This window comes from Polyodon spathula, chromosome 14, assembly GCF_017654505.1.
Source record: "Polyodon spathula isolate WHYD16114869_AA chromosome 14, ASM1765450v1, whole genome shotgun sequence".
In the NCBI taxonomy this organism is placed as follows: domain Eukaryota; kingdom Metazoa; phylum Chordata; class Actinopteri; order Acipenseriformes; family Polyodontidae; genus Polyodon; species Polyodon spathula.
The window spans coordinates 10,212,188-10,230,692 of NC_054547.1; the positions used below are offsets into that span (position 1 = coordinate 10,212,188).

Below are 18,505 nucleotides of genomic sequence, written 5' to 3' on the forward strand. Positions count from 1 at the left end.
TTTTTTTTTTGTTTTGTTTTGGCAGTCAAAGTCTCCAAACAATATACAAATAATTTAATAATTAAAAAAAAAAAAAAAAAAAAAAACATATTTGAACTGACATGGTTGTTGTTTTTCCAGCTCCATTGTGTCCCAGGAAAGAAGTGATCTGCCCTTCGTAGAAGGTTATGTTCAGCCCGTCCACCGCAGGTCTGCTGCAGCCATCAAAAGCCTTCACCAGGTTCTGGACCACCACACCAACCACCAGGCCTGCTGGCTCAGCCTCAAGGAAAGGGTTACCTGTGAAGCACACAAGAGATCAGATAGACCAAGACAGCCTAGTCTTTTATGTGTCTGAATGATTTTTTTTTTATCCATCAACTGATGTGTGGTGCTAACCCAGTTGCTAAGATGGATTCTTGTTCACCCTTATTGCATAACATTACTTTTGTGGGTGTGGGTTCAAAAAAAAAAAAAAAACACAGCAAACATTCCCTATATGGACGAGACAATCCCGATTTCCTAGCAAATGTCTCACGTCCCAATACACAGGAAGAAAATCCCGATATTATCCTGGAAATTCTTCTCAGCTAGTCTAGGGGATTCTCTTTGACCCTTGTGCACTGCACTGCCTGGCAGGGATTGTGTTCACATGACCAGATCTCAGTTTATTAACATAATCATATCCAGTCATGTTGCCAAACGGTATTGTTTCCTCACTGCTCCTGCAATATGATTTTCTCTGTATGATTTTGAGTCAAATGTGGGAGCTAATGATTAAAGGTTTTGAGATATTTATTAAATAAAGTCTGGTTCAGCAAATGAAAATGGCAGCTATGAAAGCAACAAAAAAAAGAGAGTGCTCATTTAACAGTGATTATATTAAAAACAGTGTATTTATTCAGGGGAATAGGCATAGTAAGTCTATTACTTTTGTGATAATGAGTGCTTGCTTGCCTGTCGTCCTCCCCGGGCATTCCACTAAACAATTTCCAAATGTTGGCAAGTATGAAACAGTGACTAGGGATACTTGGAACAGCATGGGAGAGAAAGAGGTTGTAATACACTTAAAGAAAAATTGAATCAGAAGAAAGGAATGCATTTTATTGTAACTGGCTTGTACATTAAATATTAACCAAAGTTCAACTTTCATGTTTTTATTCTAGGCCTGGGGGGAGCATGTGTAGCTCAGCAAACAAAGTCAAGGACATTTTCTTTCATTTGTTAAACGTGGAATGGGAACAGGAGCACAAAAAAAAAAAAAAAAAACAGGAGATCTTTGGCTCCAATCTTTACTACAGCGAGGCAATTTGGACTAACACCCAAAGCACCTTGATTAAAAATATGAACAATAATTTACCATGAATTCACTGACTGCCAACCTGTTAATGTTGTCTATTGGTTTTTAGCCAGGTTACCTAGAATAGTTTCAGCCTCCTTTTTCTCTGCCTCAGCTTCTTTCTTTAGCATCTCTTCCTTCTCCTTCTCTTCCTTTTCCTGCTTCTCTTTGTGTTTGCATGGTTTCTTCTCAGGCTCTTTGCTCTCGGTTTTGTTCTCAGTCACCGGCTTCTCTGAAGACTTCTGGCTCTTCTCTTCCTCTTTTCCATCCTTGATCTCTCCTTTATCTTTCAAAGAAAAATATGAAATTTAAAATAATTGGAAAAGGCTATGAGAAAAAAAATAGTATTACAGGAAAGAGATGCCCTATCAACTTACCTTCTGTGGGGGCTGGTTTCTCAGGCAGAGAGGGCTCAGGTCCTGCCCAGTATGAATGCTGGAGTGGAAAATACCAAGGCCGTGCTATACCATACTGACCTGAGGAAAGATAACGTGAAGGAGCTGAGAAGGTCTTCCATGATCCAGACTAAGAAGTCTATTTGGCCTATCTTTATACTTTACTTACAACTTAATTGAGGGCAAATAATTGGACAACTTTGCTTCAGACAAATTAATTCACACATCAGGAATAACCATGTACAAATATTACATGACATGCAATGCATTGACCATACCTGGGAACACATTATCAAGGTACCATGCCAAGGCACCATAAAAAAAAGCATCAAAAACCATCATCCTGATGGAGCAGAAGAAATTGAAGTCGTCGCCCTCTAATGGACTGGTGCAGATATTGTCCCACTGCAGCCCAAGACCCTGCTCTTCATAGCGGGATAAATATTCTGTACCGAAGCCAAATGCAACTGGAGACAGCAAACTCTGAAAAACAATGACAATAGCAAAATTCATAACTTCAAAAACATGCATATGCACTGTTAGGGATGTTGATGTTTTTTTATAGCCTTATAGTTCCCCCCCTCGACTGTTTCTGTAGTGAATTGTATTTATCAAATAAAAAAGATAAGCAGGTAAGGGGTGTGTACCACCAATATCTTCATGTTCTTGGTGATGCGGTCCTGCCAGGCAAAGCACAGGATGTGTGGCAGGTAAAGGGTGAAGTAGATGATGCCGCTGCAGGCCGCTGCCAGGTTGGCCTTATTGAAGAAGACACTCATCAAGAAACACTGCATTATGGTTGCCACGGTGAACGTCAGCAAGAACAGGAAAACGATGGCAGGATTGCTGTAGTGCAGTACATTCCCTTCCTAAAACAGACAGAGCAATGTTAATAGATGACAAGGACACAAAACATTCTTCCCAGCTGAGGAAATTGTCTGAATAAAGTCTTTTTCTGCCAGTCAGGATTTGTAATAGAAATGAGAACAAGACCGCGAGATAACGTACTGCATTATTTAACTACAATTAGTAAACAGTTGGAGATGAACCTTAAAAATCATATTTCAAATTATTATTATTTTAACAACAGGACATATCAGTTATTTAAAAAAAAAAAAAATTGATACAACAGGTACACCTCCACTAGATGTCACTATTAACCGCAGGTAAACTCTTAACTCGGACCGATTGTTATTATAGGTGCTTGGAAGGGTCACAAGTTTATGTCCAGATCTACACATCAGTTCTACTCATTGTTTTTGCTAGAGTGAACCAGTACTTGCTATTCTGTGTACACACAGATGTTAATCACACGAATACTTCTCCTACCATGATGACAAAGGTCAGGATGCCTGTGCTGGTGGCCATCATTAGGAAGCTGTCGATGAACCAGGTGTACCAGATCACACCATTAGAGACGCCCATGACCTTTAGTGTTTCCTTGAGGCGCAACTCCTTCTCCAACACGATGCTCTTGACGATCATGGAGACAGAGTAGATCCAGGCCAGCACCATAAACATGGGGAAGCATCGGTTGAGTGTCAGCATGAAGCTACGAAAGAAGGTTATTATTATTATTATTATTATTATTATTATTTATTATTATTATTATTATTATTATTAGTAGTAGTAGTAGTAGTAGTAGTATCATATTTATAGATATGTTGATGTTGGAAGAACACAATTAAGTGGGTTCAAAAGAAATGTTTTAAAGTAAAATAATGTTATTTGTCAGACCGCTGTGATTTGAATTAAGGAATGAATAACAGTTAGTAGCATTAACTTGTACACATTATCATAATGCAGGGCCTCAGTCCTATTACAGTACAGTAAGTAACTGGAACTCCCTGGTACTTTCTCTCACATGTTTTATTTAGGTCTAGAAATACTGGTGGAAGGGTTGACACTAGAAGTGTATAAATTAATGCAAACACAAATCAATAAAGGTCTCCCTTTTCACTTACAGGTCATCTACATAGCATGGATATGGCATTTGCTGTAAATAGAGCCCCAGCGGCACGTCCTTATTCGTGTGACTCCTGATAATGCCATGTTCAATTATGTCCTGGAGGTATGCAAACCCTCCCCAGATGTAGCGCAGGTCATCCAGGGGATCTGCCCTTGGGCCAGGGTCCCAGTATCTGGTGAGGAAACAGCAATAGGAACTGAGACAATGGCAAAAGTTGTTATCATCTCACTACAGCAGAGGGGGATTCCACTCAAGCTGGACTCCACAGCACAGGCAGATGGAATGGGAGGAACCCTGGATCAGTGCCTGCCTGCTAAAATGCTGAAACACATCTGCTTTCCTAATATTAGGAGTGTGTGAAAAGAGTTACATTATTTAGAAAATGTCTTTATAATAATAACCTATATTAAAACCAACTAGGGCCATATTCTTTAAAATGGGTTGTTGGGGGTGGGGTTCACTTGTATTCCACTTGTTGTTTGTATTTAATGTCTATAAGGGGTTTGGGTTTGTAGGATACTCTGTTGCTTTCATTCTATGCTGTTGATATTTTAAATTTTTTTTTTATTTTCCACACTAAACCTGCATACTTTTGCCAGTGCTTGAAATTACATACAGTAGTACTCAAAAATACCCAAACATTTATTTCTGGCTTACTTGAGTGTTCTAGGTCTTGTCATTGTCTTTGTGTGCTTGAATCTGAATGGATAAAGGCAAGCCAATTTTTACCTGTCTTTGATTTTATTGGTTCGCTCCACAACATCAATGTCCATGCGGATCTTGAATTTTACATGCGTTGGCAGCTTGTTGGTCCAAGGGAACATGTCAAGGAAGACAATTCCAGCCCAAAACTTGTTTTCTTGTAGGAGATATAGAGCTTGGTGGGTCAACTGGACTTCGTCAGAATGGCCTACAAACTTATCCAGATTCAGACACTGGAGGCAGTGAAAAAAGAAGGTTACGCTTTGGAGGTGTGGATTGTTCCCAGCTAAAGTTGTGAAATATATGATTATTCAAAATGTAATAAAAGGATATCCACATTACTCAATTAAATAAAACAATATTCGTCTTGCCAAATTTACACCGCATAGGTATTCTACATTTAAACACTAGGTTTGTATATTTTCAACTTCCAGTTATCCACCTTTGAATTAGTCTAAATAGAAAACCCTTTTAACTAAACTGCCAGTGCTGTGAAAATATCCAAATGAAAAACATGTTTTGTGTTCTTTATGGGACAGTTGCTATTTATGATTCTAATAATGTGCCCAGGTTAGCCAAATTGGGAATCTTGAAACATTCAAATGATGATTGACTAAAAACAGACTTGACAGCATGTGAGCATACCAGAGAATTACCAGAGTGGTCGCTTTGATTGATACTTTAATCATCCATGAGTAACCTATTAGGGTAAATAATGTTATCTAGGGAATATGCTTTTTGTAATCAATATATTGAATGAAAAACTCATATACAAAATAGGTGCAGGAACAAATTGTACTAAACCAGTACCTAAAACAAATTAAAATGCAATTAGTAACAGCCTTATGGGAGGATTTATTTAGACTGTTGATTTCCAGTTTGCTGACCTTTGATGGGGCGTGTGTAAACATTACAGATCACAGCACCAAAGTATAGACATTTGTATGTCACTAGCAGGAATTTCCTGTGTTTTTCAACCAAAACAATAAGTACAAACTTTGAAGCAGCCAGACAAAATAACATTTATGTATTTATTTATTTATTTTTGTTTCTGACAATGACCATGTATAATAGGGGTGGGAAGGTCTGCTTAGGGAGATTTAGAAACAAAGGTTACAGAGAAAGATAGGTGCTAATGAACAAGACATGAGGGCTAGACTAATTGAATTCCTCAAGTAAATGTACATTTTTAAGGAGTTTTATTGGAATCAATTTCCAGACCTTCTCATGCATGAGTTTGAACGAAAAGCTGGAGTGAATCTACCTTGGACCCCCTTACCTCTGCGTATTGGTTAAAGAGGCGGATGACCTGGTCAGTCACATTAAAGATGTTTCTCCAATCAAAGTCCAGCATGTCTTCTGGTCGACTGCTCGGGGGTCCATTGTAGAGAAAGTTAAGAATATCTTTGGATGAAAATTCTGTATCTTCAAGATGTCTGTCAATGAAACCGGTCACTGTAGGGTTTTTAATTGTATCCTGAAGAGGAAAAATAAAAGGCATTTGTTACAGCAGATTTAAATCTACGTTCAGTTATATCACAATGTCTTATTATCAGAATCAGTTGAATAGCAGGAAGGAGGCTTATTTTAAATAAAGACTTACTCGGATCATATTCATTTGTACACTGCTCTGAAAGAAGTTCCACACTTGAGGACCCACTTCTTCCCAGGCCAGCCCCATGTTCCTCAGTCTCTCCAGCTCCTCAAAGGTGGTGTTAGCCTGTGTGGAAGATATAAACACAACCATAGCTTATTCTTTCATTGTCTGTTATCTTACTCATACATAACACAGAGTGAAAGTACGAATTTAAGAATATGATTATGGTTACAGAGTAGTTTAAACTTTACTGTGCGGAAGGATAAAAATGGCAGATATTTCCATTTAGGACCATTTTAAACATCTCTGTGTTCTTTGCGAATGGCAACCTTTGTCAAGGACAGCAATACTGAAGCTAATACCTTTTCCCAGGGTATCTTAAAAAAAGCAGATTATTGTTTTTACAGTGAGACACCAATACATCAGTGCCCTCTTACACCAGAAAGCACTGACCTCCTGATCCAGGGAGGAGTGAACTACACACCCTTGGAAAAAAAAAAAAAGCAAAAAAACAACTGATAAGATAAATTGGTTCCACTTCAAAATAAGTGTTTCTTTTTCAAGCAGAATTACGTTTCATGTTAGGGTCTCATTTGAACTACTGTTGCAACTCCAGACAAGAGATATGTGAAACATAAACTTTCATATTTTTAAATATGTATAATAAACATCTATATTTTTACATGACCTACACTGGTACAAGCAACTGTCCTTCATATATCGGAACAGACATGGGTATGAAGTCTTTCCCTGAGAAAACTGTGCTGTATAGATTAAATTAGAAGGGAAATGCAAAACAAAAGGTGTTGAAAACTCCCAAAGTTATTTCAATAACTGTGTTATATGTGTTCTGTAGTTGATCTGTCTATTAAACACAGAGAACACACACACACACACACACACACACACGGATAGTTATCAAGTACAGAGGTTTTTTGAAGTGGGGTTTTCAACTGCCCAATAAATCAAGCAGTAAGTTCTTTTTCTCACTGTAGTCTTAAATAGTCTGTCAACACCACAGACCTATATGAGAGAAAGATAATGATATTCAAAACTGTTAACTACTATAGCGGTATAGGAAAGATAACTTCTCAAAACAGCAGAGCTAAACTATCCAAGTGTATTCACTTTTTTTTTCAGTATAAGGCATTTTAATTGGTTATTTTAGGATTGTTTTGTGTTTACTTAGTGCTGAAATACCACTCAGTTCAATGAGACCGGGATTAGTTTAGACTTGGTGACTGGTTAACTATATATATATATATATATATATATATATATATATATATATATATATATATATATATATATATATATATATATATATATATATAGTGGCGTAACATGTTAACATGTGACTAACAGAGAAGTTTTGAGCCTCCTTGCCACAGTTAAAACTTCTCAAAACTCACCCATCTCTACTTGGCATTATTCTCATGACTTTACCAAACACTGATAAGTGCGTTTCCTTACATTTTTTAATATCTGCCGCACAGCAGGAGAGTCAGGAGCATACAGGATCTTTCCCATCAGCAGGGGTTTCATGGAATTCCAGGCTATTTTGGTAATTGGGTTAGACTCTAGGTTCTGGATCAGTGAATTGCAGAATAGGCCTGCAGGAAGTTTAAAAAAAAAAAAAAAAAAAAAAAAACTATTGTTCTTCTCCCAAAAAAAAATATAATTATAGATTAATTATAAAATCAGTTGTAAAATTGTAATACTCTGTGTTGGCAATCACACACAGTGCTCTTTTAATTATTGCTCTGGCAGGAGTTTCATTCATTAAAAATTAGAAAAGTACCGTTAGCTTTTATGTAGGTATTCTACCTGCTGTATTTTACAAGTCAATTGTACATCTTTAAAAGCTAATTGTAGATAATACTATTTTCTACATTTTCTAGATTCAGGGTATTCATTTAAATTGTCAGTTTTATCTTTATCGTGCTGGTTATATTCAGTATTTATACTGGCAAGCTTTGTAAGCATTTCCCCCATTAATAGCTAGATGCTTTTTGATTACACCTATAAACTGTAAAACTACATACAAAACAGTTTGTCAAAGTGCTTCAATGAGCAAAGACTGCAGAAAGATACTGATTTATTTACCTTTGATTGGTGCTGCTTGAGAAAAATAATATAAAGCAACTGTCCATTTTCACAGGAGTGTAAAATATCAAACACTTACTGGTCGTTTTGTCATAGACGTAATTGGGCTGCTTCTTGGAGCCGTCTATTCCCAGGAAAGCCTTGTAATTATTGTCCTCATACCAGTTGAAGGAGAACACTCTGGAGCCTTCTCCCTCGGGGTACCCACAGAACAGGTTAGAGACCGAGTTCATCAGCTGTGTGAAGGAAGATGGGCCGCCATCTTGGAAAAGTGGGTATAGGACCTGAAGCAGATCGTTAAAACTGTTTCTCTTGATTAGCTGTGGAAACACAATAAAACAAAAAACAATCCTCACAATTACATACCATCAGCACAACCGATTATTTTATTTTATTTTATTTTTTTATGCTCAATGTTTAAAATCAGTAGTGTAGTGGAATTTGTGATATAATCAGTTTAATAAAGATTGAACTACAATAACTGGATGTTATGTCTGGAAAGGGTTATATGGACTTTGTATTTTGTTTCCTGGAAAGCTGTCTGTTAACATAGCTCTATAATAATAATAATAATAATAATAATAATAATAATAATAATAATAATAATAATAATAACAACAATTTGTATTCCAGATAATGTATAAAATTTAGTACAGCAGTCCATGCATGCAAAACATACAAGTACTGTATGGTAACAAAGATTGAAGTCGTTGACCTAATCACAACTAGGGCAGTAGGCAGTGGAGCAAGATGTCTACCAGTAAAACTCAAGCTTTTTCTTGTGGTCGTTGCCCTTCTTTATTAGTTTCCAGCACACATGGGTTACAATGGCATGTACAATTCAATTCTGCTTAAATGGCGCTGATCATCAGAGCAACAGGCAACTGATTGAGAGTAGCAGTCATGTTGTGTATTCACTGGCCTCCAAGCTAGCTCTCACAACAGTCTATTTCACTAGAAAGATCAAGTATGGGTTAAACAGAACTGTTGGGTATTTTCAAGATCAGTGCAAATATAATCAGAGGCTATTATAAAAAATAATACTATTTGACCCATAAGAATATTTTTCTCTGAAATGTCCTGCTACCAGGGTGGAGAACTGAAAGTGCACACTTTAGCTAGGTCAGACTTCTAGGTCTGTTTGAAATATGGTAGGACACTGCAATTAACTACCAATGTGTTCTTCTAGAACTTACCTTGGGCTCATGGGAGAGTAGACGTGATGCACATTTAACATCTCATCTGAAGAATAGCAACTCCCCAAAAGCTAAGTACCCCCTAAAACCATTATGGGGCTTTGGTTGTTTAGGGCCACAGGGTCAATTGCTTCCAACTGAACCACCAACACCACTTCAAACACAGCACTGCCTGGATTTCCTTAGATTTACATGAAAGTATGGCTGCAGGCATTTTAAATGTGATTGGGACAGAGCATGTCAATGGATCAGTAGCATTTTATGATAGTGTTTGTAGTTTTGATTACGGGAATGGTTTTACTGTTGGTGTGGAAGGGTGTGTGTTTGAGCTTCTGACTGAGCAGTTAACTTATATAAAGAATTGCAATGCAAAGGCGTCATGCTAGCCATGGTACCACAGATATTGTCCTAAATGCCACCGGAACATTCACATGATTAATATCATCTAAATTAACCCAGTGGGGGAATGAAAATACATTTTGCAATTTGACAGGGACTTTAAGGTTATTATTAAGTTAAAATTCTGGGGTAAACTTGTGGTTTAAAGTTAGGGTTAGGTTTATGAATAGATGTTTTTGGAAGTGTGGATGCTGCTGGAGTATTTTGGCTCAACATAAATCAGCAACATGTTTCATGAGTAACTGGGATACTCTTTAATTCAATTATTGTTGCACAACATCGGTTCCACTAATGTCTTACCTCTTGTAATAAAACAAAAACATTTGACAATACTTGGCCCCAGAACCGTAGGTCCACACCAGAGGAGTGATTATCCAACACTGAAGGAAGCTGAAAATATAAGACATTTCATATGCTAATGGTACAACACACCAATGGTACAAATAAGATCGAAATACAGATCATTGATTTTATTATATGTAATTCTGTATTCTTATTTAACTAATGTTGGTTTGGGGTGTCAGGATATTTACATCGCATATAGAGATGCTATTACACATTCCAATCTTTAAACTAATTGCAAAGTAATACAACAGTCTGGAAGCTACCGATTGTGTAGCTGAGAAAGAAAATCAGCATCATTTTATTTGGGATGAATTGATATTTTGATGCTTTTATTCCTCCCAGTAATTTCTTTCCCCTCAAGCATGGACTTTGCTATCCACACTCAAGCTAGCGAGCTCATAATACAACGGGCAGAGGTTCAGGAAACACTGTTTGGTAACAACCTCGAAAATAAGACATCCTTCCTCTGACATTCCATGGTATCTTAATAGATCAGACTTGTTTAAAACTTTAAACATGCTGCTGATATGCCAGAGTGGACCATTAGTCTCCAAAAGACTGGAACCCCCAGGCTGAGATTTAAAAAAAAAAGGCACTGTCAATTGGAAACAGGGAATTTGTGCAACTGTGTGAAACCTCTAATTCAGACCAACATAACTGTTCATCGATCGTCTTTATGCAAAGCTTCATCCAGGAGGTGTGTCTTCACTAATCTCATTATAGAAATAGGCCAAGCTTTCCTTGTCCCAGAATGGCAGGGAAAAAACAGCCTACTCCTGTTACTCCAGAGCTTGATTTCATTGGGATAGTTCAGAGGGGCTGAGGAAACTTTCCAAGTATGTTGAAAGGCAGAAGATTTGCTAGCTCAAAGAGCAAAGAAACAATGGCTCCCATGCTATTGTACTACTTTGCTCACGTGTGCAGAATTACCTATTGCACACTAAGCTACTTTACTGTACATTCACTGAACGGAAGGAAACCAGTTAACTAAGAATAGTGTTGCTTGGCATCGAGTTCCAGCTACTCAGAGTAAACTAGGATATTAAGCCATAATGGTGGTATTAACCTCAGTAGAAAATGATTCATTGTTATAGCTGAAAATACTGAAAGCTTCTTACTCACAATGTGAAAGAGCTTAAAGAAGTCAATGTTTGCATAGAGAACGTCCTCAATCTTCTGCAGTCTCTGCTGACTCAGGACGCACATGGCGTTGCGCACTGCATGCATTCCACGTCGGCTGGTGAAGATGATGAAACGCTCCAGCAGGGTCTGGCTGCAGGCAATGTCCTTCAGAGTCAAGTCAGGGACCCCGAATGCAAACTAAAGATTGAAAAGAAAAGGAGAGCTTGTTTTAGTACTTTCCAAACACTGGAATCTGTTATGATAAAATACTATGATTGTGGAATCCACATACCCTGCATTAGATTGTGCAAATCAGACCAATGGCCTCATGCACTAAACTATGGGCTCGAAATAAATTAGGAAAATGGAGAAAAACATTTTCAGGACTTGGTTTTTAGTTAATTTACCGTACTTTAGAGAGTTTTGACTACTTTGCAGTCTATTCAAGCCCACATCCCACACTTTGTATTTATTGACATATATGCCTGCGTAGGAAATGATGCATAGGTTTGTGTATTATCAGCATAAAAATGAAAGTCAAGATTGTATTTTCTAATAATGTCTCCAAGAGGTAACATGTATACACCTAACAACAAAGCCTCCAAAACAGACCCCCGAGAACGCAAAACTGTATAGTACCTATTTCAGAGGTACAGTTGCCCAGTAAGATAAATTGACAATGATGAGAGATAGGAAACAAACCAATTTAGAACTTTTCCAGAAAGATCTAACAAAACAAGAATTGAAATAATTCCAGAGTCTGTAGCCATATGAAGATCATTGCAAACTCTAAATAAAGCAATCTCAGTACGACCGGAACAAAAACTGGATTAAAATCTTTCCAGCAAATCATTACTGCTGAGATGGTTATAAAGTTGGTCAGCAACTATTTTTTCAATTACTTTTGCCAAAAATGGTGTGTTGGAAACAGGATGGTAGTTTTCTAACACCTCAGGGGAGAGATCTTGTTCCTTAAAGAGGTCTCATCTGCTCCAGTTTCAAATCTGGGGAACCACAACTAAAATTAAACAGGAATTCACTATGTTAGTAAAGACAGAACCAAGGACTGGCATACACTCCTTAAGTAGCCAGATAGGCCAAGGGTCTAAACTGCATGAAGTAGAACGGAGCTTCTTGATGACTTTCTCAATATCGTCATTAGAAACCATTTTGAATGTAACCAATAGTTGTCCAGATTTAAAATAACCAGTAATAGAGCTAAATCAGCAGGTAATAACTGTCCTTGAATTGCACTAATTGTATCACTCATAAATCCAGTAATTTGTTACACTGTGTAGTGTGTTTACATTTTGCATAGTTACCAACTTTGGATTTAGCAATTTATCATTTATACTAAACAGAGTAGCAGGTCTATTTTTTCCTTTAAAAATCAATTTAGAAAAGTAGGTTACTTTAGTTTTATTCAAGGTATCCTTATATTGTTTTACATGAGACTTCCAAATCTCTAGGTCAGTACAAAGCCCAGTTATCCTCCATCGCTTCTCTAATCTGCGACCTACAATGGATATCATATCAGTAATTTATAGTGTGCATCAATTTACAGTGTCTCAATTTCGAAAAATGGTTCCCCTCACTCAAGTTAGCCGATAAAAAAAAAAAAAAAAATATTCCAAAGCACTTTAAAAACGATGAATTCCATGGTTAATGGAATTCCCTAAATCAGCAACATTCAGTTTCAAAGTGATTTGGCAGACCGAGATAGCTGTTCTATAACACTCATGGAGAGAAATCTAAAAGTCAACAGGATGAGATTGTTTTGTGCCAATCATCGTCATTCTCATGCTTACTCACTTCTGGTATGAATAGAATGCATGGTATAGATTTCTGATATCATAGGGATGTAGCATTTCCTTTATTTACACTATGTGAATAGCTGTAGCAGTGGGGTGCATGTAGCTGTGTTGCCTTTAAATATAGGATGTAACCCTTTCTGTAGCATGAACATGTACAAGGTTAACTCACTGCTTTTAACCTCACACAGAGTTCTCAGTACAAAAACAAATTGTATTGTTACTTCCAGAAGTATCACAAATAATCTGCAATATACCTGCAGCTCTGGATTTGTACAGAATGTACTGACTGCCTCCTGTAATTAATTTTTTCAGTACTTTACAGAAAGACTGAAAGAGTCTTTTTTGTTTGTTTGTTTTGTTTTTAAACAATAAAAGCAGCTTTTACAGTTGCTTTTACAACTATTTCCAAATTCCTAACCTCCTTAGAATGGTTATGAATACAGGAAAAATAAACTGGCTGAGAGTGATTCAGTCTGAAACCTGGCACTGTTCCACACCACAACAAACGTGTTTAAAAATAGAATGGGAAATGGGGTTATGAGGCCTGCTGCTCCCTCCCTGGCTGTGCTGAAACCACGCACATTCCAACAATCACACCCAACGTGAGCAGCACACTATCTATAACAACACAGCACAGCACAGCTTAAAATCATGCTGAACAGGCTTCTTAGTATTGAAGGCTTATTACTAAACCGTTTTTTAATTGTCTGCCTTTAAAGAGCTGGTAAGCTCTTAGAAACGTGTCCACCAAGAAAGCAAGGTGTATCACTGTGTGGCGGAGTATCCCGTCCCTATGTGTGTGTGTGTGTCATATATATATATATATATATATATATATATATATATATATATATATATATATATATATATATAAAATTTGCTGTTATTATTTATTCATTTATGAAAAAACACTATTTGTATTATATTATTGTTTGCAGCATGGATGAAAAGCCATCGCCATTATTTATTAAAGTTTTAGTTTTTGAAATTACTTCATGGGAATACGTGACTGATCAGCTACATAATATAATTATCTGACAGTCAGTAAACCTGTGCAGAATGTGACTGAGGTGTTCATGAGATAATTAATAGCTAGTTATTCCCTCGGTCACCACTATAAAAACCTGCAGCTTAAGCTGCAATGGGTTGAGAGTGTTCAAAGAGTGGTGAACTGGAGTAGAGAGAGGAGGTAACCTGAATCATTAAACATACAACAGTTGCTAAAGCGTGCTGGGTCTACACCAGCACGATACTTGTTTTGTTCCATGTGTTTGTTTGTTTGGCCAACATGCCCTTTTCTTTTGTGTAGTTGTGTTTTGTTTCAATCTTTTATTTGTTTATTGTTTAATAAAACACTGAGCACTGTAGCATCTCAGTTTGCCCCGCCATTTCCTTGTTGTGGTTTTGCATTTCTGGTCTGACGTCACCCCTGCAGTGATTTGGGTCATACACTGCCAGAAGCCTCTAATTAGTTTCAAAGGAATTATAAAGCTAGTATACCTCGTCCAAATGCATTTTAATGTAACAATTAAGTCTAAGAAAGGCCAAGTCAATGAAAGGTTTGCACCCTTTTTAATCAATTTACATATCAAAACATGCTGATCAACCATTCACAAACTGATGTAATCCCATGACTTTTTCTGAAGACAGCCAATGCTGCATGTCTTTACTTCCAACACAAGAAGTCTCACACACCGCTGAAACACACACTTTAAGATCAAGGAAACCACAGCATCTGATTTAGAAGCTTCTTTGAATTTGTTGTCCAGATTACTATCCTGAATGAACAAGTCTCAGCACTGAAATTACTACTATAATAATAATATAGCCAGCAGTGTTTCCTGTTAGCATTGCCGCAATTCAGTTCAAACAAGAAAATGGATTTACGATGTTATTGCAAGCAACGAAGGGTTATACAAATCAGATTGTTGAAAAAACCTTGACAGGTTAATTGAATACATAGAGAGGGCAAATAGTATAATATATTTATAGAAAAGAAAAAAGCCTACGTGAACTCACAATTGCTTCTTCTAGTTTTCAAGTGGTCGCACTCTCAAAAATTTGGACAGGCCCACGGTGATTTTATATTTTAAAAAAGGTTCTTATAAGTTTATTTCATTAAAAACAAGCAAACAAAAGTGAAGCAGCAAACAACGCGTTTTGACAACATGTCTTCGTCAGTTACGCAGGCACATTGTCAAAACACGTTGTTTGCTTCTTCATCTTATACTGTACATGTGTATGTATGTATGTATGTATGTGTATATATATATACACAGCTCTGGAAAAAATTAAGAGACCATGAATCAAGCCAAGTACAAGGTTGTCCTGGAAGAAAACATGCTTCCTTCTGCTCTGACAATGTTCCCCAACTCTGAGGGTTGGTTTTTCCAGCAGGACAATGCTCCATGCCACACAGCCAGGTCAATCAAGGTGTGGATGGAGGACCAGCAGATCAAGACCCTGTCATGGCCAGCCCAAGCTCCAGACCTGAACCCCATTGAAAACCTTTGGAATGTGATCAAGAGGAAGATGGATGGTCACAAGCCATCAAACAAAGCCGAGCTGCTTGAATTTTTGCGCCAGGAGTGGCATAAAGTCACCCAACATCAATGTGAAAGACTGGTGGAGAGCATGCCAAGACGCATTAAAGCTGTGCTTGAAAATCAGAGTTATTCCACCAAATATTGATTTCTGAACTCTTCCTAAGTTAAAACATTAGTATTGTGTTGTTTAAAAATGAATCTGAACTTATTTTCTTTGCATTATGCGAGGTCTGACAACACTGCAACATCTTTTTTGTTATTTTGACCAGTTGTCATTTTCTGCAAATAAATGCTCTAAATGACAATATTTTTATTTGGAATTTGGGAGAAATGTTATCAGTAGTTTATAGAATAAAACAAAAATGTTCATTTTACCCAAACACATACCTATAAATAGTAAAACCAAAGAAACTGGTAACTTTGCAGTGGTCTCTTAATTTTTTTTTTTCCAGAGCTGTATGTATGTATGTATATATATATATATATATATATATATATATATATATATATATATATATATATATATATATATATGTACTCACACACACACACGCCATCTTATGGTCTTGCACTTTCCTGTCGTTTTTGGAAAGAGAGATATGATAGACAGTGGATATAGTGACCAAATCAACTCTTAAGTCAAGTAAACAATCATGTCCAGCACATACTGAAATGCTTCAGGTAATATAGCCATGAGCTTCACTAAAACAACAAAATGAGCAACGAAAAATAAACAGTAGCACCCACCTGTTCGATGCGCACTTGGGCCTTAATTAGCTGAGTAACGACAGAGTCAGAGAATCTACAGTCCCTTAACAAAAACCCAGTGAGAGTTTCATCGTCCTTCAGAATGTCTTCAATTTTGACCCCTCGACCTTGACATGCAAAGAGAATGAGATTCTTATATCTGGATTTGGAATTTGCCTTTAGAAACATGCATTTTGATAACTCCAGTTTACAGTGCTCCCCTAAGTATAATCTGTTTCTGATGTTACACAGTTGCCTTTAAAGCTACTGTATTTAATGCATATTGTCACTTATCTGTATACAACGTGGTAGTAAGATACTATAGGCTTTACAACATGATTATACTGTATGTGTGTTGCTTGGTTCTGAACATATATCTGCTGTATGTAGGGCTGTTCTCCAGCTCTTTACCGACCCTTCAGTTAGTAGGATCTCTGCCTTTGCAATTAAAACTTTAATTGCCCAAGAAGACAACCTTTAAGCCCAGATCTTATCATAAGGTCTGATGTGTAACTGACTGCATTGTCTTTGTTGCCAATTTATATTCTAGCAATATACCTCAAAACAACACTATAATATTCTTAGAAATTGTCAAAGTATCAGAATTTAAAGTTTAACCTAAAACTGAGAAACAGAAAAATACATCCTCTGAAGTTGGGCTCACATTTTTCAAGCAATATAATTGTCTTTACATCAATCATATATAACCCAAAGACAACCAGAGGAGCTGCTCCCTGTCAATAAGGTGGTAAACAAATATTGATTGTATGCTTGTTAGAGTTTAAATTTTACCTGAAATTCTAGCGGGGTTGGTTCTGATTGTGTCCATGAAATCAGACATGACACCCAGTTCTTCCCAGACCCTTTCTAGCTGTTGGAATTCTGGCTTTGAGAACAGCAGTTCTTGTGAATCGGCATAGAACCTGGCCAAACTGAAAAAGAAAGACACACCTATTACTGCAGAGGACCACCTAACTTGACAGGGATGTAACATTTATTGGATTTGATTTTAAGCAGGATCATATAGCATAAGATATGCAGATGTACTTAAGGTCACACAGATCCCAGAGAGAGGGCAGTTTGTGGAGGTTGATTGCTGTAGGGATGGTACTGGTTACACACACTGGGATCCAAGCATGGCTAAACAGCTGCCAGGAAATACATTGGGTTTACTGAGAAAAGATCAACAACGGGCAATGTGCATGTTTGCAGAAAACCAAGCATGGAAAAATGCTGATTGGCAGCAGAACTCGAATTTTGCAGCAATCTCCACTCCATTGTTAGCTTTACAAATCTCAACTATGAGCTGCAATGTCTTCAGTACTGCAAAAAGGAAATTGAATACAGTTTGTATTCATGTCTTCACTTAAGCCTTAGTGGTCTCGCTCTCTTAAGACATTCGAACAACGTCCTCACATGGAGTTGTTGTAGTTCGAGACGACACCAGCTGATTCTCCATGCGTTGTGTGTTGGAAGCAGGGGTTGTTGGCGTTACAGAACATTCCCTGTAACCAGGGCAAGACTCCTGCAGATGGCATGGCCTTGTTGGGAAAATGACCTATAAAAACAATGGAGGGAAAAAAATAAAACACAGAGGTTCGGTAAACTAATAACATGCATATTATAAACAACTTATGCTTTTTATATTTTACGAACATAATAAAGAAAAAAAAATTAAGGGATAGTAATAGATTCCATTTAAGTGTTACAAAACCTTTTCTTTTCCAAAATGATCATACTTACATTCATGTTGCTGATATAGCGGGTTCGCCTTTCTCAACCAAACCAAGACAACAAACAGGGTCAGTGGCCATAAAAGCTCTACAATAAACCGAAGCTGCCAAGAAAAGAAATACAATTTGAAAGAAAAAGCAACACAGGATATTAAGACAAATGCACTTTTTTTATGTTTAGATACAATCTTTAAATTGCACACCGTGGAATGCTCAACATGCAGTTATTTTTATCAATTTTCCGTGAAGTATATGGGAAAACTACGAAGCAATATTTATTAAATATGTTAACATAACATTTAGCATTATTTTCCTTCAATTTTATGAAGCAGAATTTGTTAATTCTATAGGGCGATGCAAAACTTTTGACCATAGCTGTAAGTGGAATGTATGTGTGTGTGTTTTGAACACGATGTTGGCCACTTAATGTTGGTATTAACTGTTATTTAATATACTCTCCAGTGTTTTCGGTGGATGGATAGCACTGTAGCCTCCAGTTGGACTACAATTGTAATT

At 37.0% G+C, this 18,505-nt stretch overlaps 1 protein-coding gene across 1 annotated transcript in view; it reads right to left on the bottom strand.

The window, feature by feature from the left end:
- abca4b (ATP-binding cassette, sub-family A (ABC1), member 4b) overlaps positions 1–18,505 on the bottom strand; it is a 35,831-nt gene that overhangs the window by 16,463 nt on the left and 863 nt on the right. The window contains exons 2-19 of the mRNA XM_041269671.1: positions 18,000–18,093; positions 17,673–17,814; positions 17,049–17,188; positions 16,257–16,384; positions 11,150–11,347; positions 9,983–10,072; positions 8,167–8,407; positions 7,455–7,594; positions 5,988–6,104; positions 5,664–5,861; positions 4,412–4,617; positions 3,678–3,854; positions 3,043–3,265; positions 2,361–2,582; positions 1,992–2,196; positions 1,696–1,794; positions 1,398–1,604; positions 102–279 (exon numbers count right to left, since the gene is read on the bottom strand). Coding sequence (XP_041125605.1) covers positions 102–279; positions 1,398–1,604; positions 1,696–1,794; positions 1,992–2,196; positions 2,361–2,582; positions 3,043–3,265; positions 3,678–3,854; positions 4,412–4,617; positions 5,664–5,861; positions 5,988–6,104; positions 7,455–7,594; positions 8,167–8,407; positions 9,983–10,072; positions 11,150–11,347; positions 16,257–16,384; positions 17,049–17,188; positions 17,673–17,814; positions 18,000–18,093 — 3,005 coding nt within the window. The remainder of the gene's footprint in view (positions 1–101; positions 280–1,397; positions 1,605–1,695; positions 1,795–1,991; positions 2,197–2,360; positions 2,583–3,042; positions 3,266–3,677; positions 3,855–4,411; positions 4,618–5,663; positions 5,862–5,987; positions 6,105–7,454; positions 7,595–8,166; positions 8,408–9,982; positions 10,073–11,149; positions 11,348–16,256; positions 16,385–17,048; positions 17,189–17,672; positions 17,815–17,999; positions 18,094–18,505) is intronic.